The sequence below is a fragment of the Diadema setosum genome, chromosome 1 (assembly GCF_964275005.1).
Source record: "Diadema setosum chromosome 1, eeDiaSeto1, whole genome shotgun sequence".
Lineage (NCBI taxonomy): Eukaryota > Metazoa > Echinodermata > Echinoidea > Diadematoida > Diadematidae > Diadema > Diadema setosum.
The window spans coordinates 8,505,245-8,528,139 of NC_092685.1; the positions used below are offsets into that span (position 1 = coordinate 8,505,245).

At 38.3% G+C, this 22,895-nt stretch overlaps 2 protein-coding genes across 2 annotated transcripts in view; both read right to left on the reverse strand.

Moving 5' to 3' along the window:
• Positions 1-7,938, reverse strand: part of LOC140235243 (ryanodine receptor 2-like) — a 125,646-nt gene extending 117,708 nt beyond the window's left edge. Inside the window, exons 1-8 of the mRNA XM_072315278.1 lie at positions 7,863-7,938; positions 7,225-7,314; positions 5,887-6,024; positions 5,238-5,315; positions 4,699-4,774; positions 4,008-4,131; positions 3,419-3,442; positions 936-1,081 (exon numbers count right to left, since the gene is read on the reverse strand). Of these exons, the coding sequence (XP_072171379.1) occupies positions 936-1,081; positions 3,419-3,442; positions 4,008-4,131; positions 4,699-4,774; positions 5,238-5,315; positions 5,887-6,024; positions 7,225-7,314; positions 7,863-7,865 (679 nt within the window). The 5' untranslated portion in view covers positions 7,866-7,938. The remainder of the gene's footprint in view (positions 1-935; positions 1,082-3,418; positions 3,443-4,007; positions 4,132-4,698; positions 4,775-5,237; positions 5,316-5,886; positions 6,025-7,224; positions 7,315-7,862) is intronic.
• A 1,806-nt stretch (positions 7,939-9,744) lies between these two features.
• LOC140235274 (ryanodine receptor 2-like) lies at positions 9,745-22,306 on the reverse strand. The gene is made up of 13 exons (XM_072315309.1): positions 22,214-22,306; positions 21,689-21,929; positions 21,029-21,153; positions 20,040-20,188; positions 18,911-19,115; positions 15,184-15,367; positions 13,618-13,857; positions 12,827-13,046; positions 12,133-12,383; positions 11,621-11,793; positions 10,724-10,944; positions 10,242-10,332; positions 9,745-9,822 (listed from the first exon to the last, which is right to left on the reverse strand). The coding sequence occupies exons 1-13, from the start codon at positions 22,271-22,273 to the stop codon at positions 9,745-9,747; spliced, it is 2,238 nt and encodes a 745-aa protein (XP_072171410.1). The 5' UTR covers positions 22,274-22,306.
• Between the last annotated feature and the right edge of the window lie 589 nt (positions 22,307-22,895).

The window sequence follows — 22,895 nt, forward strand, 5'->3', positions numbered from 1 at the left end:
GGTACTTTTCTTCAGCTTACATTCACATCTCTGAATGATATCCTCACTCACCACTGCGAAAACAGAAGTAAGGGAAGACAAGCAATGGTAAAAATATATAAAATCCTACCACGGATTCCTGTAAGAATTTCATTGCAGATACTATTATCTTGTCATTAAATCATCTTCTCTGAACTTCAATGCATATCTTAACTTGGAGAAAAATTAGATGGAACTGGTTACACTTTTAAAATCTGCACAACATACTCACAAAAAGATGTACAAGAATTTGTCGATTTGACACAAAAACAGGAAGTGTAATCTTCAACAATGTGTTTCCAATTAAAAGAATCAATTAATACAGAGATAGCAATTTGAAAAGTTTGCAACCAAATTGACAATGATATGAGAAAGAAAAGGGTCAAAAGAATTTTTTAAAATTCTACCTTGCATAGTACTAACAATGAATATCAAAGAAAGGTGATACAATATGAAGATACAGCACCAAATCACAAAATTGTTATTTCTTAGCCCTGATGAGTTAAAGGGATCGAATAGTTTTGGTCGAGACCTAACTTCAGGTTTCTAACATTTTTTTTTTTTGGTGAGATATTGAGAAACCTCTTATGAAATGTGAAAGAGCATGTAATTCCAAGAGGAATTCAATGTTTATTTGATGAAAATTAGTTTTGAAATGGCTGAGATATCCCAAACAAAGTGATCTATTTAAAAGGTGGGACTCACCTTTAATTACCATCACTTTGTTTTACTTAAATTGTTTTTAGATGTCTCAGCCATTCCAAAACCGATTTTCATCAAATAAACTTTGAATTTCTCTTAGAATTGCATGCTCTGTATTATTTCATAAGTGAATTCTTGGTATTTTGCAAAAAGTTAAGCCCAATTATCATCTCCACAAACAATACTATACCATCCCTTTAAATGCATCATCTCACCATCTTGGTTCCTCCTCATGGGTTTGAGGTTGGCCTGGGATTTGTCAACGTAGTGGAGCAGTTTATCCAGGAGGTTGAAAGCAAACCGCTTCTCAATGGTGCTGTGGCCTCGGATGATACCATCAGCATCCATGGACAGGCTGTGCCTGCACGGGGTCAAAAGTCATGTGAAATCTTTCATCATTTCGTCTTTTTCTTTTTTTTGGGGGGGGGGTGGAACAGTTTCCTGCATATTTCCATTATTCTTATACTGGACAGAAATATTCTTCAGCTATCATCTGTTTTCAATCTGGTATTTCCCCTTTCTTCTTTTATTTGGCATTTTCTCTTTTGTGTATACTCATAAAGGTGACATATGACCTCAAATTCATTTATTTCACCAAGTAACTGCAATTACCTTTGCAACTTGCTGAACAGTTAACCTAGTGGGCTGTTGCCAAATCTAAGAGCAATGTAAGTTACAATTACTAGTCTCATTTCTTGGTGTCTTTTGATGTTTTAGATGAAGATTTCTCAATTTAGTGAAAATCTTCAAAAATTGCAAGTGTAACTGGCTCCATAATCCAGTCTCAGTGCTTCTGCTGGAGACCAACTCAATGTCTTTTTTACAAAGTTCAGCTGAAAAGCAAGAAACAAATATGCAAAACATTTCATTCTTCAGTCCCCCATCTAATCCACTTGGATTCTAACGTGTTAATGCAAAATATCAATATAATGCAACTCTCTGGATCATAACTGTACAGAGACATCTCATATTTTGCCTCACATAAGGGTCATTGTGACACAGCATTAATGCATTCATGCATAAAGTGCGTTGCTCAAGCACTAAACGGAAAAATGAAACATGCAGTAAATCTCTCGAGTCAAAATGCAGAGCATGTGAAGTAACACGCAAGATAAAACCTCTCTGTACCAGACACAGATATGCATGCAGAGAAATCCTTAACAGATCCATGATACTGTAAAAGTGGAAATTTTCACGGTGTGGAAATTTTCGCACATTTTGCGCAACCAGAAGCTAGCGCGAAAATAAAAGCACACAAATATTTTTGTTTCCCATATATTCCAGTTACGTAATTAATGTCCTGATTCCATGGAATTAACATCATAAGAAATCCATCTTTACCTTGTGCGAAAATATCCACTTTTACAGTATATGGTGCTCATGTACATACAGTGAGACAGAAATAAGATGGTGTAGAGTTGACACACACAGCAAAGAACAATATCAGAATACATATACACATATATGTATGGCACTGCCAATGCTTAGCCAGGACCTACAAAATGTAGTTAAACAAGAACACCCTGCATACCAGACAGCATCATAATTAAATTTCTCTCCCTCTCTCTCTCTCGCTATCTCTGAAAATAAGCAAGAAGTACCAAGATAACCAATAGTTCAACATCAAATAATACAATACACACATCTTCCTCTCAGTATAAAGAAGTGGAGATAAAACAACACAATTTTGAGAGTAACATTAATGTAAGTGATGGATTTCAGTGCACCAACAGCTCCAATGCCATACAAAAGCTAAAACTATCAAACAGATTCTGTATGTGCAATTGTAATTGTACATATATGTAACACCTACACAGGGCCAACAACATCATCTAGATAGTGATAAGAGAAAGGCCATTGACACTACAATGTACATTATGCACCTGATCTAGATGATGGGTATTGGTTGCTCAATCTCTTCTAGCTCTAGTTTAATTTGTTGGTATGCTTTCTCTTCTGCAGGTACACTTGAAGAAACTACAAGGACAATGACTATACATAAAGTCCTCAAAAAAAGACATACAATGTGACTCGATGTAATTATAAGTTTTCCAAAAATGGCACATTTTATACGGTTCTGCATGGTTTTGTAACATTCTTACATAGTACAGACATTTGAGGAACAAAATACTGTGTAGCTGCAAATAGATTAAGCCCTTTCCAGTGGATTCTGCATGCATTTTCTCAGAATTTTACATGAAATGCAGAACAAGCAAAATATGGCTCATCTGTACTTAGAAGTGAGCATGATTCACATACCACCAGTGTATCACTTCAGTATTGTATTCATCTTCAAATTGCATACAAAAAGGGTATGATTTATACACAACTCTTTGTCTGACACATAATTCCGGTGATCAAACATGTATTAGAAGCATACAGAATAAATGCAACTTAACTTTAACTTGTAAACTGCAATTTGCATGCAATGGAATAATTGACTGAAATTCTGCACACTACTATCGATGGACACTACAAATCTTGCACAAGTGAAATGACTTCAAACTGACAGTAAGGAAAGTTAATTACTAAGTAATGGGAACCAAATGAACCATTAGTCTTGAATGACCTCTGATTTACTGCCAGAAAGGGGCAAAATTACAAACTTACACATGTACAATGACTGCAGACGATTCCATGCAGTACACACAGGCCAGATAGACAAACAAACAAACAACAATTTCTTCATGACCTTTACCTTTTCTTGGCTTCCTCCTCTTCACTGTTTAATCAGTATAAATATAACAAAGACCAGAATTTTATTACTTTTCTTTCACACTTTTGGGTGGTATGATTTATCTGGAATGACAGAATGTATGATTACACATGATTACACATATACATGATGCATACATGTATAGTTACCCTTTGTCATGTCATTATCAGAATAAGAACTTTTCTAAATGGATGTACCCAAGGATGTTGAACTTCCATTCATAAAAAAAAGGTATTTTTAATTTCACACGGAATGTTTGATATCTTGCAAATACAACCACTGCGATAGGAACATAAAACAATGACAATGAAGTTTCCAAAATATGACATCAAAGTTATGGAAATTTAATGTTAATAAACAGAACCAAAATAAATCAATACCTACATCCTAGAACCTCATTCCACCAGGAAAACAAAATATGGCAAATAAATATTATTGTGTATGTCATAGTGAATGAATAAAAATGGCTACTAATTCTAGTCCCCGATGTGTTTACAGACACATGTAGTTCCCTGGAATACCAGGTACAATGCATCATTTCATATCCTGTTAGATGGTGCTTGAATCTTACCTCTGTAGCCGGTAGCCATTGACTTGCAGGAACTTGAGGAGAGCATTGGCCATATCCCGGTCCTTTTTCTTCTCGCTGTCGGTCAGGATGTCAAAGGGTACCAGCTGTGGATGACAGCCCTTTCCTGTCACACAGACAACACAAAGACAACATGGAAGATGTTTATTTGATACATTGTATGTATGTTTAATCTCCAGCTCCTGCCTCTACAGTGCCTCCCATATCCTTGGTGCATAAGGACATATACATTTCTGGCAACATCCCAAAATAAACAAGCTTACATATAACTCTCTGATATATTACATTTATCTATTCAAAAGAGCCTTGAATCATGTTTGTGTACTTCACTAGCAAATCGGAGCATAGAATATGTTTCTGAGTGCATTCTAATAATTCATACAGATATGAACAGAAATATGTATGAAAGCATGATGAAGATACAAACAACAGGCTAGTCTCTCACGATTAAACAAACACTCTTGCACAGATTTGAAATTCACTCACAAATTTCTGGGCTGTATGCATTAAATGCATTATAGTGTTATGGTATTTCAAAAGAAAACCAAACTAGACTTACAAATTATCAAAATTTTTCAAAGTGGCTTTTCTATATATATCCAAAACAGTTTCCATAAAAAGTCCAAAAACACTTCATCTGTCTGACTAAACATATTGAAATGTGATTACAAACCTCTAATTTCCATGTCTGTCTTGGTCTTCTTTGCCCACACATCGTGTAAGTTCTCTGCCAGCCGTTCAGCCATATTCTGCATTCACAACACAACACAAAGTAAGGGCATTTGTGCAACATATCACATTGAACTTGAGAATTCATCTATGTTATCCCTTGATCAATCAATTTTGAATCTTGGTTTTCAATTTGACCCATGATCTAAATTAAATACAAGTCTAAATTCAAACTGTAGAGGAGTATTTTGGTACATGATGGGGATATCCCTATCATGATGACACATCAGTGATGACATTGCAATCAGCAAACACCCTGATGGAAATATGGAACACACTTCAATATTTTCTTCCACTTCCTCCTACTCTTATCATCATCATCATCATCATCATCATCGTAATCATCGTCATCATCATCATAAGCTTCCTCCTCCTCTTCCTACTCCTCCTCCTCATCATCATCATTCTCATTTAAATGTGGCTAAGAATGACCTCCTGGGCACATATGGATAGATGGTGACAGAGACAACATTCCATGCTTACCTGCATCTCTCTGGTGAGGGTGATGTTAGACATGTCAATGGGTCTGGGGTTGTACCCATGGGGGGATTCCATTGCACCCTGCATGAGATGAACAAGAAAAATAGAACAAGTGGTCTCTACAACTCATGTTAATATCATCATTAATGAAAACTTTTCGATGTATGAAAGTGCCAGACTTGTAGCCAACAAGTTGACACAAATATCAACAAAATCTCAAAAGCTGAATCTTTACATGATCACATCTCCTTCTGACACAGTTAGAAAGCAAAAACGGCCTGTCTCATTAATGGACTCACAACTTAACCCGTTGAGGACGGTTTGATTTTGCTACAACACACATTTCCATAGACGCTTACCCGAGTATACTCCGGACTCTTCTTCAACGGGTTAAAATCTCCTTCACTTACATCATGAAATTTACTAAAACTAAATATCACAATATATTTCTGTGCCTGTATTGTGAGATATCAGAATACTCCAGTGGAGACCTCAATAAAATCACTCTTATCTACCAGTCCAAATGACAAAGTAAACGTCTCATGTGAGCTTCACTCAGCAGATGACCTTCAGACACAGATCTGATGTAAATCTAGCTTCTTTTAACACCATTCTTGCCTCTAAAGGCAGGTTTCACATGAGATTCACTTACCAGACTTGCTTTAGACAGCCTCCTAGGTCTGTGAGCCTGTGACTGCTGCTCTGAAGCCTTACTCCTCTCAATGGCCCAGCCCCAGGCTAGTAGGGACTTGATGCTCTCTCTCACTGGATCACGGTATGAGTCCTTCTCCTGGGGAAGGCAACACATTTCAATCGATCAACAATCATGCTATTTTACCATCAAATAAAAAATCAGTCATTGAAATCATTTTTGTAGAGGTGCAAAAACTATTTAGAATGTGTACTGAAACAAAATAAGCATACTCAATTTGGGTGAAAAGATTTTTAACACCCCCCCCCCAAAAAAAAAATGATAATAAAAATAATAAAAAAAAAACTAGAAATGTCGCTACAGCGACTGGTTAAACCCCCGCCAAACATTTCATAAGCTTTGGTCAAAACAACATTTCATAAGCTTTGGTCAAAAAACTGAGGAAGTAGTTAAATCCGCAAGATCTTTCCTTGATCTTCTGCCATTAATATGCCGTTACCATGGCAACGTACTTTCGGGTACTGTCGAAAAATGCATCTTGCACATCTACAACCAAAGGCACACATCTGTACCAAGTTTCATGGAAATTGGGCAAAAACTGAGGAAGTAGTTTGCAACATAAAATTTTCCATCATTTTGGCTCATAATATGTGAGCTGTTACCATGGCAACATACTTTTTGTCACTGTCAAGAAATGTGTCATGCTGACCTATATCGTAAGACAAACATTCAATATGAATTCCATGAGAATTGGAAGAACACTGATGAAGCAGTTTTGCCATGAAGCATTTTGCCCTATATTTTACCAATAACATGCCGTTACCATGGCAACGCACTTTTTGTCACTGCGGAAATATGTGTCTTGCACATTAACATATTCAGATGAACATCTGTACCTAATTTCATAAAAATTGATCAAAAACTGTGGGAGGAGTTCGCAACGCAAGATTTGTACCCATTTTTGCCCATAATATGCCGTTACCATGGCAACGTACTTTTGGGTACTGTCAAAAAATACGTCTTGCACATCTACAACCCAAGGCACACATCTGTGCCAAGTTTTATGGGAATTGGTTGAAAACTGAGGAAGTTGTTCGCGACGCAAGATTTGCAACGGACCGACCGCCCGTCCGACCGACCGCCCGACCGTCCGCTGATTCCTATATACCTCCTTCAAACTTCGTTTGGCGGGGGTATAATAAATATGTATACAAATGCCTTCACAAACAAATATTTCAAAATGATGACAGTTACCACTGATGAGACACACAGAAGGAAAGATAAATAACTCTTTCTGTATTACACACAATCATAGCATTTTCTTGTTGTCAAAGTTACCTTTGATATGAGTGTCTTGTATGGTCTGAGGAGACAGGATTCCTTCATGGCACTGTTTTCTGTCTCACCATGGGTCCAGCCATTGTCAAACTAAAATTTACACACACATTAAAAGAAAATGCTGTTATGACAAAAACATTCACATCATTTGGGAAGATGTTTGATGGGATGTTTTTCATGTGCACATGCAATCCAGTGGGGGGAAAAATGATCACTATACAGAATGCATAGATCGAACATAATGCAAATGAAGCAATGAAGGAAAATAAAATTCACAGAATTGCATAGTGTGGTGCTATATTTGAAGCAAGACAGTGAAATTGAAAGAGGTAAGGGAGTATCATAAACTAATGTTGCAAATTCCAAAGCAATATATACATTGTCTCCAACTTCAACAATTGTATTTCCTACACAATCTCTCAGTTTTATGCCATGTATCTGACTCTGTGTATGCCTTTGGCAGAGTCTGCAGCACAGAAGAAGAGGTGGGTAAAGAGGGTGACACATGCTCTTGGTGGGGTCAAGGGGCAAGCATGGTCCATACTTGGTGAGGACTTTACCTTGTATTTTGTGTCATCACAGTCTATTAATGGGGACAATAACCACAATGTTCATATACGACAGTCACTTGGACCTACCATGGCGAGAGCCCAGCTGTCATGGAGGTGCTCGGCAAACCTATCACTGAATGAGAGCAGGTTTTCATTCAGCAGGATTCTGGATGGGCAACAGGAAACACATAAAAAAGGATCTATAAATGTCATGTGGATACTTTATCACACAAAAAGACACACATACATATTCCAGGGGCAGTTCTGCTTACTTATTCATTCCACAGATGGTTATAAACAGTCCTATGTTCCTTGTTACATCAAATATTTGTGTGATATGTTAGGCATATTAAAGTAACAGTCATTACACAACATTGAACCAATGAACTTATCCATGAACTTAACCTTTTGGTTTTACAAGTGTATCTCATTGCGACTGGAAGAAGGCTCAAACTTTTACAGTACTAACGATAAATAAAAGGAAATCAAAAGAAACATTTTGCTGCAAGTTAAAGTTTGGCAAAGCCTATTCTGGTACTTAACAAAATCTTAAGGATGGAAGTCAATAGTAACCAGGATGATCTGCACAGTCATGTGACATGCTACTCATCAAGAGGCTCCTATTTTGCTACAATTGATCTTCTTTCTGGCTGCACTTCTTTTCATATTTTATATTGCTGCAGTACTTAACATCATCAGTAAAAAAACAATGAACAAACAAACAAACTAGAAAGTATGTTGAACTGTATCCCAACTAGAAACTATGTTGAATTGTAGTCAAACAAGAAAAACACAAATTGAATAAAAGCTAGACGACAGTGAACATCGGTGCAACTGTAACATACTTGCTCGTGTCCACAGGCTTTGGCTGGTAGATGCCATCAGCGTCAAAGCAGGACTCCCTGACATAGCTCTCATCGTGATACGACATGCTGTAGTCTGGTGGGAGGGCACTGCCTATAGCAGTCAGACATGGCAGGGCACGGTCGAACAGCTCTTCATCATAGTCCTGTAGAGGGCAGTATGTTATGACATCAAATAATCATACAGGTAAAGATCAGCCATAGAATATACTCCTCATATGAAACAGGTTGCTTTGCAATAACATGGTGTATATCAATGAATATGCACAGCTGCATAGGTCAACCGGCATGCTTGTTTCTGCTTGGCTGTGAATAGTAAAATATTTGTTGATGCACTGAAGGCAATATTTGGAACATTTGTTCATTTTGAGGCAGTCAAAGCAGACATGAGATACACCTACAATGAGAGATTAATACTCAACAGTTATATCAGTTAGTATGACTGACTAAATGTATTTTGACTGCCTACGTGGTTGGCTTGTTTTTGTTTGTGTTTTTTTTGCATTTGCTACAGATAATATGCAAATAAAGGTATTTCATATTTCTTCGGAAGCAGACATATTTGCATCTTCGGAAGCAGAAATATTTGCACAATTGGTAGACAAGACAGGCAAAAAAAAAAAAAAAACCAGGAAAAACAGGGGAAAAATTACTCCAGCAGTAACTGGTACTCCATTACCACAGGAACAAAGGTCTATGAATAAAAAAGAAAAAAAAAATCTCCCTTGAGAAATAATGAGTCAGATGAAGAGCATAGATGTTGACTGTACCTTGTCTGCCAGGGCATCAAAGAGACCAGTGAAGAGCATCATAGTAAGACGCTTCTCCTCATCATTGGCCGCCCCAAAACTCCCCCATCCTCCACTGCTGCCGTAGTATGTGATGCATCGCTCGTAGTGCAGCTGAAGGATCTGCAATGTTCCACAGAGGCATATTAACGTTAACAAATTGCTTTCACACAAGAACAACAATTGTGTGCACACAGACGAAAAAAAAAAGTAGGATTAAATGCATTTGATCGGTCGGGTATTTTGATTTCTTTTTTCTCTTCACTGCAGGAATATATCTGTGATAAACATCATACAACATATCTCTGAATTGTCCCTTTAATGCAAAGTACAAATGTTGCATGGTCCATTTGGAAAGGTGCTTACGATGAACATCTGTATTTTGCCGATGCACTTCTGGTCAGGAACGAAAATGTATTGAGACAATATTTGTGCATTTGACTTGGTTCTGCTTTTGACGCTTTTTTCTGATTAGGCACACTTCTATGGACTGTGTCCACCTTCATGGCACTGTGAAAAGTCTTCATCTAGTACACTCTCACTTCACTTCTGAGTTTGATGATAGGAATGACAACTATAATAGCCCCTACATACACATCCGAGTTGAATTTGCTTTGTAAAATGACTCGTGTCCAAATGCAAGACCACAGACGGGTGTCAGGCTAAAGCATAAATGGAATATTTTTGATGCATTTCGATGTACACAGAATCACAGAAGGACCCTTTCTATGTGACGGTGTATGTGAGTCTAAATGGGCCATTACCATGTTGAATTTTAATGTGCCTAAACAGTATATTAAGCAGACGGTGCCTACCTTCAAGGCTACATATGAGTATTCAGCTAGAACAGGCACATCGTTGATGAGCTTTCTCAGCAGCCGCTGCATCATAGAAGGCTTCAAGCTCCTGCAAGGGAGATGGAAAGCAAAGTACATGTAATAAACTTGAGAAAGTCTACATGCACATATTATATTCATACCAGAGCAACTGCACTTGAATTCAAACCAACAGAAGGTAATGTATATATCTACACAGCTGAAAGACTGAACACAGTGATAATCCTTTATCAGTACTGCCACTGCACATGTACATGTATGTAGAACCATGACCTAAATGTATAATACTAGATCAACACTGAGACACTTTGCTGTCAACCTGCTTTGAATAAATTAGTGTATTATCATTTATTTATTTTTTTTGTCTTCACTGGCACATATACAAGATGCAAGACCAAAATATCAGAAACGTCTGTAATTTGACGTTCCCAGTTTTGGAGCCTGGTACCTTTGCCACTCACCTGGTTAAGGCAACAAGGAAATCAGCCACAGTGTCCCTCTGTCCCCTGGTCAGTGAGCGGCAGCTGGCTAGCCGGTAGACGGTGTGGAGGGTGGAGTCCAGCAGGGAGGCGTACTGGTCAGCGTCCTCAAACATCTCGCTGTGACGGGTCAGCAGCGGCAGAACAGAGTTGCAGAGATAGCGGTTGAGGGCGAGAGCCATGTCATGGTCGTGGGTTGTCGGCTAATGGGAACACAAAGAAAAAGTTCCTCTCAACACCTGCCAGTGATTTTAAAAGTTTACACTTTTGACACACTTCCATGGCATTTCAAACACAACATCTCTCTAGGTAGAACATAAGATTACAACATTCATCCTCTATCCTTTCTGTCATATAGACCACATCAGTGAGTTGAACCATGACACTTCCCTGTAAAAAATATGACAGTATGATGGCACCCTAGAATGACAATAATGACAACCCCCCCCCCCCACAAATAATCAGTTTCATTTGTAGACTTGTGATTATGTCCTGCATATTCAAGTAATGCACACCAGTCAGTTCTTCTTACCCAGACGAAGACAACATGAGTCATCTATTCTGAAAACTACAGGAAAAGGACCATGATTACAAATGTATGTGTGGCAAAATGAAACAACGTAGAAAATTATGAAGAGTGCAGAACAGCTCATGACTGAAGACTATCAAACTCATTTCAAGCAAATATAGATATCAAGCATCTAATTCAGATAAACATTGACTGTAAGATGCTGCCTTCATATACCAATCCCCTCCTCCCCCCCCCAAAAAAAAAAAAACACACACACAAACAAAACAAAACAAAAAGTAAGTAATCTTCATGAAGCAGAGTGTGCTATGTAGGATGGTAAATCAGAAAGGATGATGATGTTGACTAACTGTATCCATGGTAGTGGCGGCCCTCAAGTCTGGCAGGAAGCCAACCTCTAGGAGCTGGAAGAAGAGGTCCTGGTTTTCAATGCCATACACTCTCTCCAGGAAGAGAAGCATGGCCTCCTTGTGCACTGGTGTCAGGCCCTTTAAGTCAGCTCCCAGTGGCTTGCCTGCTCCATCTGTATCAAGTCACACAACAGTAAGATGATGTCACCACTCTTGTATATAAGACTGTGATTATTTTCAATATGGAGAGGGCAAATATATCATATCCTTTTATATTCTGTTTCTTTATGACATTCTCTGTGTCAGCAGCACTGTCTTACACTGATTAATTCCATTAACCCATTGAGGATGGGCTGATTTTGCTACAACACACATTTCCCAAAGACATCTGCCTGAGTATACTCGGGACTCATCCTCAATGGGTTAAACATGTACATGTAGGATAAAGAGAGGCTTTTAAAGATTAAGGGATAAAAACAATGAGAAGCTTGATGAGCATTGAGAACACTCACCATCCTTCTTCTCATAGATCTTCTGAGGTGATGGCAGGACAAACTTGAGATTCAAGACTCCCACAAGGTCATCCAGTGGGACCAAGCTCTGCAGGATGGCCCGGATCCTCTGGGGCTCAGTCCGGCCCCGAGACAAGAGGTTCTCGTCGGGAGCACATCGCCCAAGGAGGTCAATCAAGGTTGCGTAGAAGGTCAAGATGGCACCACCGGTGTCGACATCGTCTTCATCCTCACTGGACTCTTCACCTTGCCTTGAGAGAAGGGGAAACATTGTTCCATGAATTCCTGTAATTGGGTGTCAGGTTACATCTCATGCACTACAATTGTACATCAGATGTTTAAAACCACTATAAAATCTTCTAAGATACACCTCTCCTTTGTGAGATCTGTTTCTATCCTGGGTGTAACAATTCATTGATGATGTAGACTGAAACTACAACGTATGGCAAATTGATGATCTATGTTGTTTCTACTACTGTGGTAGATACAAGGTGTTCAGTTCAAGCTGTTACAAATGCTGCTATTCAAAATGAACCTTTTAAGACAGTGAATCTGCATGACGTGCAAACAGTACACTTTTACCCCAAAGCTGCAACATCTGCAAACACATACCAAAGGCCTACCCTTGCTACAGCCGGTGGTTGCATAACACCCCCTCACTCTACTGATGATGATGAGGGAACTCCCTCCTTACCCTGCTGCATCTATTGGCCTGCTCTCTCCGTCCTCCTCACTGATGGCCATGGTTGGAGCTGAGATGAGGTAGCCCTCCTCGGTGGTCTCTGAGAGGTCAATGGCCTCTTCCATGGCAGCCAGTAGGCCCTTCCCTTCTCCTCTCAGGGCGGGACCAAGGCACTCTGGATGCCTGATCAGCATTCTCACAATCAGGTTGGCATTCTCTTCCACCGTCTCGCCTGGTTGGGAGCACAACACAAGGAACAGATGAGCTCCTCAAGTGAGTTTGACACAAAGTACATCAACTTCCCTCTTACAAGACACTGATATCTCGATTACCTATGACTGCCAGCATAACATCAGGAAATAATTACATGAAATAAGGGCTCATGACAAATGCAGTACAAAGGCCTGCCTTGATGGTCAAATCAGACCAATTGTAATCTACCCTTGGTCAGATTTGACACTAAGTAAACTATTCCTCTATGTTTGACATTCAAATTATTTGAATGGAATTTTTAATGACTGGTTTGGCACATTCATGTACATGAAATAATTACTTTTACGTCAATGTATATTTTTTTGTATATGTACATTGCACATCTGTAAAATTCAATCTTTGGTCACTAGTCAGGTGTCAATAAAGAATTGATCAGTTAATCAAATCAATAATTATTTCAGTTGTTGAAAATAGACCAATTAAGAGAAGAAAAGGAGCAGTGTTCATATACGTATATAATCTGGGCAAAATGTTGAGAATGACGTGCTTATGACTAATCATAGCCACAATAGGCCTACAATCGTACATACCATTGACCCAGACTGCGTGCCGCATGAAGTCAAGATAGCGTTCACCATCCAGTGGATCCCAGCCTGGTAGAGGCTTCTCCATGGTGCGTAGCCGGGCGTTGTCCTGAACCCCACAGCGGGACAGGAAGGTGATGACCTTTTCTAGGTGCTGCTCCCGTAAGGCAAGGGCCAGCTCGTTGTTGTCCATCAGCGAGGCTGCAGCCACGTCCAGCGGGCAGGAGCCTCGCAGTGAAGGGTAGGCTACAGAAAGTCACCATATGTAAAAGAGAGTAAGGAGGATGGAATAAACGCAAGTTGAACGGTCTGAAAACTTACAGTAGTCAAAGCCTCAAAGACAAAATATTCTCCAGGTTATGACTGCAGCAATGCGGGTACAAGTTCTCCACTGTAGTTTACCCAATACTTGCTTCTTGTATGTATTCTAATTGTCCACTTCTTCTTTGAAACTTGGGAAGATAAGGATAAAATGACTGTATTAAGTAACTCTTGATATACCAAAGTAAATTTACTGATAACAGAGGTGTAACTACGTTGTAGCAAGTACAAATTATGAAAGCTTTGTTTTTCTGAATTTGCTGGATATGGATGTGCTAGAGGCATTTATTTGACTCCTTAAGATTTATGGTGAAACTTTCATTTAAGCATTGAAAATGCAATAGCCTTGTGAATGGAACATAGATATATGTAATAAAAATAATTTGTAAATCAAATTGTGAAAGTGAGGGCAAACAAAACTAAATCACAAAATCATAGAAAAATCAATAATAAAACACACATGCTCAAAAAAGTAATCAAAACAAAAAAGCACACAAATTAAAATCCATGCATGCTTCTATCTACAAGGTGAAAATTAGTATCAACACAATAGTGCAAAAGATAAGACTGGTAGTCAGCAAACACATGAACAAAGCAAAGAATAAGTCCTGGTCATACTGGATACTGAATATAACGCCCAAGTGCCTTGGATATTGGAAAGTAAACAAACTGCTAAAGTCTGAGACTTTTTAAACAATACAGTTCTGGCTTTCTTTTTTTTTTTAATTCAAAGGACACATTTTCTATGCCAGATTAAAAACTGTAAGCATAGTATTAAAATTTACAGATACACAAGAGGATTCTAATACCAACTTGTATTTAAGTTTACATTACATTCAAACTACCCGTAACTATAGAAAATGTTTAACTCGTTAAAATTAATCTGCTGAAATTTGAAATGCTGGAAGTTATTTCTTCATCACAGACGTTAACTGTGTCTGCATAGTGGATGTCGTGTACATTATTGACACAGCATCGAAAGAGACGATATCAAAAAGAAAGTATGAGATTTGGTCAGAGGGAGATCGGATAAATGACAATAGAATATTAAGGTTTACAAATTACTGTATGAGCTGAAAAGTGAAAGAATTTATATAAGAAGTGAATTAAAAGCTCAAGTCATGTTACCTCATAGATCTAAGAAAGTGTAAAAGGAGAAATAGCATTCCTGCATTTTTACATCATAATACACGTAGAGGTTTAATAAGTATCAAGTTATGAGTGTTCAATGTTAAGCTACACTCTACTCACACAGACCCATGAAGCCATGATCTAGGAGGTAGATTAGCTTATCGAACATGGCTCGCTGATTTTGCCGGCTGGTGCGGCAAAAGTAGCAGAGGAATCGGCAGCAGCTTGCGATCAGCTCGCGGGCAAACCGGTCCTGCGCCTGGCACAGCTGCGTCCGTAGGGAAAGGAACGGGTACACACATGTCTGACAAGAAGAACAATCAAACGACGAATGCAAAAAAACACACTCACGGTTGGGTCGGTGTGGGATGCTGGGTCTATGCCATGGATGGGGGCGGGGGGGGGGGGGGGGGGGGTGGATGGGGTTATCATGGAGAAAGGTAGTTAATATCAAACCACTGCAGCAAATTCCATGCTGGTAATTGGTGCTTTATCTGTGTATGTATAAATGATGCAATGCATGGCACTGCACTATCAAGAGCTACAATGTAAATAGTACTTTTAACCTTTTATTTACCCCATCTCAAAAATACTACTCGACTGAAGCCATGCTGGACATTTGGCATTCCCAGCTCATCTAGAAGGGTGCTTTTCTCAATACAATGCACTATCATGGTAGTATGCACCCATGTCATCACCTTACATACATTCAATTGTTTCACTACGACAAAACATGAGCTAGCAGTCTTGATACACACTACAATGTAGTGTACCAGCATACTGCTTCACATTTCCCCCTGCTCCAGCAGATGACTGTGTGATGTTGTGTTTCTCATATAACATCAAATATCAAATGTGGAGGAGACAATATTGGAAAATATGAAAAGCCTTCAATATAACTGTAGATAACATGTACATGAAGCATGCTTAATTTTGGAAATGCATCATTTATGATCAATGCCAGCCTGTAGCTTTAAAGAAATACAAATGTCATAATGAGACCAGAGAAAAGTCAAATTGCTACCGCCCTTCATATAATGTAAAAAAAAACAAACAAACAAACAAACAAACATATCATAATTGTAAAGTGCATTGTTCTATATAGAAATCCCATGGTACAAATGTACATTCCAATTGGAAATTGGCATGTAAATTTTTGGAAGAAGACTATATTGCCTGTAAAGTATCCACAAACTACATGTACATTGTATGTCAGACATTGGTGCAAACTTGTGGAACATCTGCAAATGGTCATGAAATGCAGTGCACATGTTGAGGAAGGGTTTAAAAAATACATTAACTTATCTTCAACTCTTCAAAGCATTCCTGCATGCTTCTTAATTACATGTTACATTGTAAAAACTCGGGTGTACTGTTTGATTCACAGCAGTTCCATACTTCATGTATCTACCCGATTTTTGCATGCTAATAGACTACTGTATACGCCATATATTTAGCGAGTGTAAATTTTTGCGAATAGGGACTTCCCGATGATTTCGCGAGTGGTTAAATTTGCGATCGTGGAGTACAGTACTACAGTTGTATATGGAGAAAATAAGTATGCACATCACACTCATATTAGGATCAGAGTCAATATTTTAACGTGTCTTCAATTTCGTGAATAGCACCCGACTCGCGAAATTCGCAAAAATAAAAACCTCGCGATATATTTGGCATATACAGTATGTGAAAAAAGGTCTGTAGTTTCCTACAACTCAATCCAAAGCCAGACCCACACACACATTGTACCTCGGTATATGCTTGTGTCAGTGGGAGTTCAAATCATTTTAACCTGTTGAGAGTTTACTCGGGCAGGGGTCTATGGGAAATGGGTGTTGTAGCAAAATCAGCCCGTCCTAAACGGGTTAGTACATCATTTTGATTACATAATTATGGTTGATTCATGACAGCTGCATCAACTTTGCCTCACAGGTAAAGACTCATATCTCATAAGAAACTGGAGGATGCAATATACATGTGTATACTTACAAGTACATGTAAAAACAGAATTACTCTCATTTCTCAATGCTCAACTATATATATTCAGGTTTGTTGGTAACTCACTCTCAGAGGCCTAGAGTGTAATAATCATTAAACTTTCAATTATGCAGTATTGATCAGTCATCACACCTGCATTCCACATTACTCTACATATCAAATCAAACTCTACTCTTTTTTTAAGGGTGAAAGATGTACTGTATTCTGTTAGTATCATGCATGCTTGAAAAGGAAAGGACAAAACAAAAAAGGGACTACATATCATCATTGATTCTATGACTATATAATTCTTAGTCCAGACTTCAAGTAAGTGTACCATCTTGCTTCGAAAACTGGTGGCAGCTACAATACATGTGATGGTGCTGTTGAAGAGGGAATGGTTATAAGAGCTTTGATATACTGTAGACCTTTATCCATACAAGATACACATGATATTGGAATGTTATTTTCAACTCTGTAGAATTAGCAAACCTTACCATGCCATGAACAATAAAGTTGTATGCTTTACACATCAAAAAAAAAAAAAAAAATCCACTCTCAACCATACTTGTAGGTAGAGCCATTCCACAAAACGCTCACACATGCATTACTGTGTTGCCTGTCCATGCCATAAAATGGACGCAGTACGCACTGGGGAATTCGTGCAACATATACAGCAACCTCTCTGCCCAAATACAGTCCGTGAGGCAAGCACATTCATGTCTGTATGTTGGTGTCACTAGTGCAATTCCTGCATATGACGTGTTAGTATGTGGTTGTTCAGATGGAACCCTCTTTGAGTTCTGCATCTGGTTCACAAAAAGGAGGGCAACTTACAAAGTCCAATGTCACTCTGTTCTAAAAAGTATGTGATGTGATCGAAGCAGGCCATCTGGTTACGACGGCTGACGCGACAGAAGTAGCTGAGGAACCGTGAGCACGCTGTGATCAATTCACGGTTGAAATCCTGTCGGGGGGGTTTGAGTTGGTTGGGAGTTTGTGGGGTACAGGTCGGTCGGAACAACAATAGGGGATTGGTATGTGTTGAGTTTTGTTTGTGAGAGAAAAGAGACTTTCTGAACAAGTCTCTCTGGAAGTCATCGCTCAACAAGGACAAAAAATTGGGGGAACTACAGTGACAGCCACAAAATCATAGATTACTCAAAATTCTCTTAATGTAAAACAGGAATTTTACTTCTGAAATAAAATCAACTTCTGAAATAAAACTGTAAATCATTGAAAGTAAATCATAAATCCAAGGTATGTATCATATTATGTCCTAATCATGGAGACTGATGTCATTAGGAATTTCTCTTCTTTTTAGCGGCATTGCCTCTGAAAATGAATTCATCATCCTTCTGTTCATAGAGAGTGACGCATTACAGATTCTGAAGCTACAGTGTATGTAACATCCCTTGAATTACTAACAGCTTATCACACAATTTAAGAAAAAAAAAGTATTGTAACACTGCTTTCTAGTCTGGTGACATTGGTGACACAATATAAAATGTACTGCTAGATTTTTGTCTCATTTCATTACAGAGAACATGAATACTACAGATATTTACAGAAGTCTACCATTCTACTGCTAGGTCTATGCATTCAGTGTTTACAGGACTTTCTACATGTATCACCAACTCTGGTTTTTCATTTTGTAATTGATCTTTAACATCAATCAAGTTCACTCTTCATTTACAGCTGTATATCCATCATAGTTCTGTCAAAATCAATTCTTACCTTTATCATGTTTAGGAAGGATGTATTTCTTATTTGTCCAGGCTATAATCATAACGCATACACTAAACAACTTTGAATTCACCAGTATTTCATATTACTATACCAGTTTTGATCCTATTTCTTGGAAACTGACCTGGTTCTTGCTGGGTTGTACAGGTGTAGCACTGGCAGAAGCCTGACTCTGGGTGGATGGGCCTGCATCCTGGTCACTGGTCAGCTGGACGGATGTCTGGTGCTTCTCCAGGACATTGACCATCACGTTCATGACCGTCTCATGAACACAGAGGGCACGCATCAGATCAGGGTGCTGGTAGAATACCTTGTTATCTGTCAGCTCCCTAGATTACAACAAAAATGCACAGACACACACACAAAGATCCATTATAAAAAGAAGAATTTTTTTTTTTTTTTTTTTTTGGGGGGGGGGGGGTCAGTATCAAAAACTGCAGGCATGGTACACCTGTATCAAATCTTCTGAACTAACTTCCATGGGCTTCTGACAGGATGACATATGAAACATATTTCATTCCCCAAATCATCATAACTTCTTATCTGGCTGCCCATCATCTTCATAAGCAAAGTTTCTGTAACAATCATCCTGTGTGATAGATACTACATGTACACTGTGATTCCTAGATACTGTAAAACACAATATTTTTGTGCCATGAAATTTTTCGTGAATTGGTGACAATGGCCTTTTTCGCAGCATGAAATTTTCGCAAGCTGCCTCTAACATTCAATGCATAGTTTCCAGTACAGTACAGTACAGTACAGTAGTTTCCAGCACTATGTCCTGAATATACACAAGTGTTTTGTCATATGCATTCAAAGTCTTGCTTCAGAACATTTATATTAAAGTATATACAGCATAGTATCTACATCGACATCTACATCTGACACTAGCATATGACTTTATTGTGTATGAGGTGACATTTACTGATATAAAAACCGAAGGCAATATACAAACAATAAACTTCCTTCAAAAAAAAATAAATTTTGGCTTAGAATTACATTTTGATCTTAAAAGTAACATGCTCTGTCAGTTTCCTGGTCCAACTTATGGCATACTTGAAAAGCTTCCATAAACACCTTTGCAAATCAACTGATATAAAAAGCAAATACATGAGGCAGAAAGAGAAAACAAAAATATATAGATATAGACAGATAAACATATAAAAGAGAAAGAAAGAGGAAGAGAATAAAACTAGGCAACTCTTCAGCCATTCACAAAGAGTTTCACACCTGACCTTTGTCCTACTTACCACAAGTGTTTGATGAGAGCTTCTTCTTCCACAGAGCCCATCTGCACGGTCAGCAGTGACCTGATTTGACCCAGAGAGGTCAAAAGGTGAACAATGTCCTCACACTGGCAGTTACTAACTACATAGGTTTTGTTCAAGGCACGGCACAGCTGTTCAGAGGGTAAGGAGGACAGAAACACATGAATGGTAATCACAATGCAGAATATATCCAGAATACTCCACACAATTCATTCAGTGGCCTTTCAATCAGTCACGAATAAGTACCAAAGGTACATCGAGCCTCTAGCCTCACATATTGAAATCACCTGCAAAATGCAGGGTAATGACTTCTGTTCACAGCAAGCTCTTTTCCAGTAATTCTAGCAATTATTTTTATTATCATTATTTTATTATTATTATTATTATTTTTTTTTTTTTTTTTTTGCTTACAGATATGTTTAGATCTTACAAGTAACGTTCTGTCATTTTCCTGTTACATGTAATTAATTCCCCCTTTTAGATTTTGGTGATTTTTGCATTAAGCTAGGTCAACTCTCAGCAAACTTTGATAACATATATAGCCATTCTAGGGCTGCATTTTCTTCTAAAACTCCATTTTCACTTGAATAGCCAACACAAATTCTCAGCAATCATGATCAATTCCCTTTATATGCTCAAATCAAAACCAGGACTCTCATACAATGTACAACTGTACATGCAACTAGAATCTCTCAGACTTTCCCCAAATGGATTCCTAAACAAGGTCATAAATGCTATTATGTCATGGTCTTAAAAGGAAGATAGGGCCTACAGAAAGCAATTAAGAACACAGATTGTTATTTGGGCAGGGCTCTGTTCTTTAGAAAGAAAAACACACACAAAAACAAAACAAAAACAAAGACAAATTAAAACATCAATTGACAATATACACAGAGATATCAGCAGAACTGAGGAAAAAACAGAACTAAAGAAACCACCCTCAATGCAAAAAGTTCCTCAAATGTCTTTACCTCTCCTACTCCATCATACTGCCTGTGAAGGAGGTTGAACATCTCTCTGACTAGTGTTGGGTCTTCGATATGCTTCTCCTCTGCCCACTTGATCATGGTGTTGGAGATGAGGTGTGACAGAGAGTCTGCAAAATATGTTTTTTGAAAGATGTTTTGATCGTCAAGTCAGAACCAAATGAACATGTGAAAACCAAAGAGAGACCAATTTCATCATTCAAGAAGAAGTACAGCAGTGGCACTTTATGACAGTTGTAGTAGTACTGCCCTTCTTCTATATTGACACTTTTTGATGACGTTTTCAAAAAATGCTCAGTTACCATTACAGCACATGTTAACAAGTCAGCAATGCACCAATACACCTTCCTACACAAAATAATAAGTTCAACAAACATTTTGATTTTTGAGAAAGTATGCATGTTTTAACATGAATGAAATGTAATTCTTCATAAAAAAGAAATGTTAATATAAAGCATCTCCATGGGCTTTAATGCACATTAGTGACAAATTACTGCAGAGATTGATTTACTTTCACTGAATAAACAAATACTCAATAAAAGAATGTTGAAAAGAGGCACAAAGCTTCAAACCAAAACAAAGGAATGTCTCAATAAGGGTTCATCGCAATATTTCCATCCCACAGCCAAATGTCCATTCACTCACCGCTAGAGAACTTCTCCTGCAGGGTAGACCCTGCTGCACTCGCCTCCTTTTTCTTGCCTCCAAGCCAGGAGAAGAAGCGGCGGATCAGGGACCCGCTCTCTACCCCTGTCTCTTCCTGAGTCTCATGCACACCACAGTGCATGGCCAGGGTGGTGTGGAACTCCTGCAGCACGCCCCTCAGGTCCTCCCGGCACGGACACATGGCGCTGTCGCCCTCCTTAAAGTTCAGCAGCATCCGCATCTGTTACCACAGTTATGAGAAAACAGTAACAGTATGGTCTCATTGAATGTCACATGGAGTTAACAAAGATGACGGGAGTGCAAAGTCACTGTTATGCCTAGCAATGTGAAACTTTTTTAAAAAGGAAAATTATGATTATCACATGGTGTTGAAAAAGCTAAATGCCCTTGATGATGATGGGTTTTAAAGCTTTTAATGCCATCATGGTACAAAACTATGTATCAAAACTACCTGCCTGCCAGTAATACAAAGTAATTCCTTGTTAATTGTTATCATTACTTTACCTGTTCTTGAGGAGTTGATCTGAACTCTCTGGTTTTCTTGGCTGCTATAACAGGAGGCATGTCTGTGTTCCTCACTTCCAGAAATCTTCTTAGTTGATCCTGATCAAATAAGTAGAAAGAAACAGCAATGACAAGAAAACAAGCTTGAACTTTAAGGCATGTCAGTGTTAACAGAGGATAAAATATTGCGATGTGCAACATGGATTTGTGAGGGATCACTGTGCACTGCATTCATAGTGACCAACTATTAATGAATGCTTCTTAAATATGGCAGGAACCTTAAATTCACTTCGTGATTGAGGAATAAGAAATAAGTCTACAAGTTAGAACTTCACCTCATTCCTTTCAATGAAATGTACCATTGTTTCAAAAAAGTTAATCTTTGAGTACTAAGGATATTTTTCAGATTAGCAGAATACTCAGATAGTCTCTTAAGATTTCTCTTCAATTTAAGCATCACTTGATATAAGTTATGTAGGAAGATGGTAGCTACAAAATGATACATGTCAAGACATTGTCCTGATTCTTACGAGCACAACTGGAGGGAATCTCACTTTCTCATAAACCAAAAGACAAGTCTCAATAATGTTCACTCAAAATAATAGGTGTAGTTGTGGTGAATTTGTATAATAATTTACATTTGTTTCTTAACATACACTACTTGTAACTGCGAAATCACCTT

Excerpts from the sequence above, each read along its gene's own strand:
- LOC140235274 (XM_072315309.1), bottom strand. The coding sequence starts at position 22,273 with ATGCCTCCTGTTATAGCAGCCAAGAAAACCAGAGAGTTCAGATCAACT. Across the intron at positions 21,930-22,213 it reads GATCAACTCCTCAAGAACAG|ATGCGGATGCTGCTGAACTT; the intron begins GTAAAGTAATGA and ends CTGTGGTAACAG. Across the intron at positions 9,823-10,241 it reads ACTCATATGTAGCCTTGAAG|AAGTGCATCGGCAAAATACA; the intron begins GTAGGCACCGTC and ends GTTCCTGACCAG.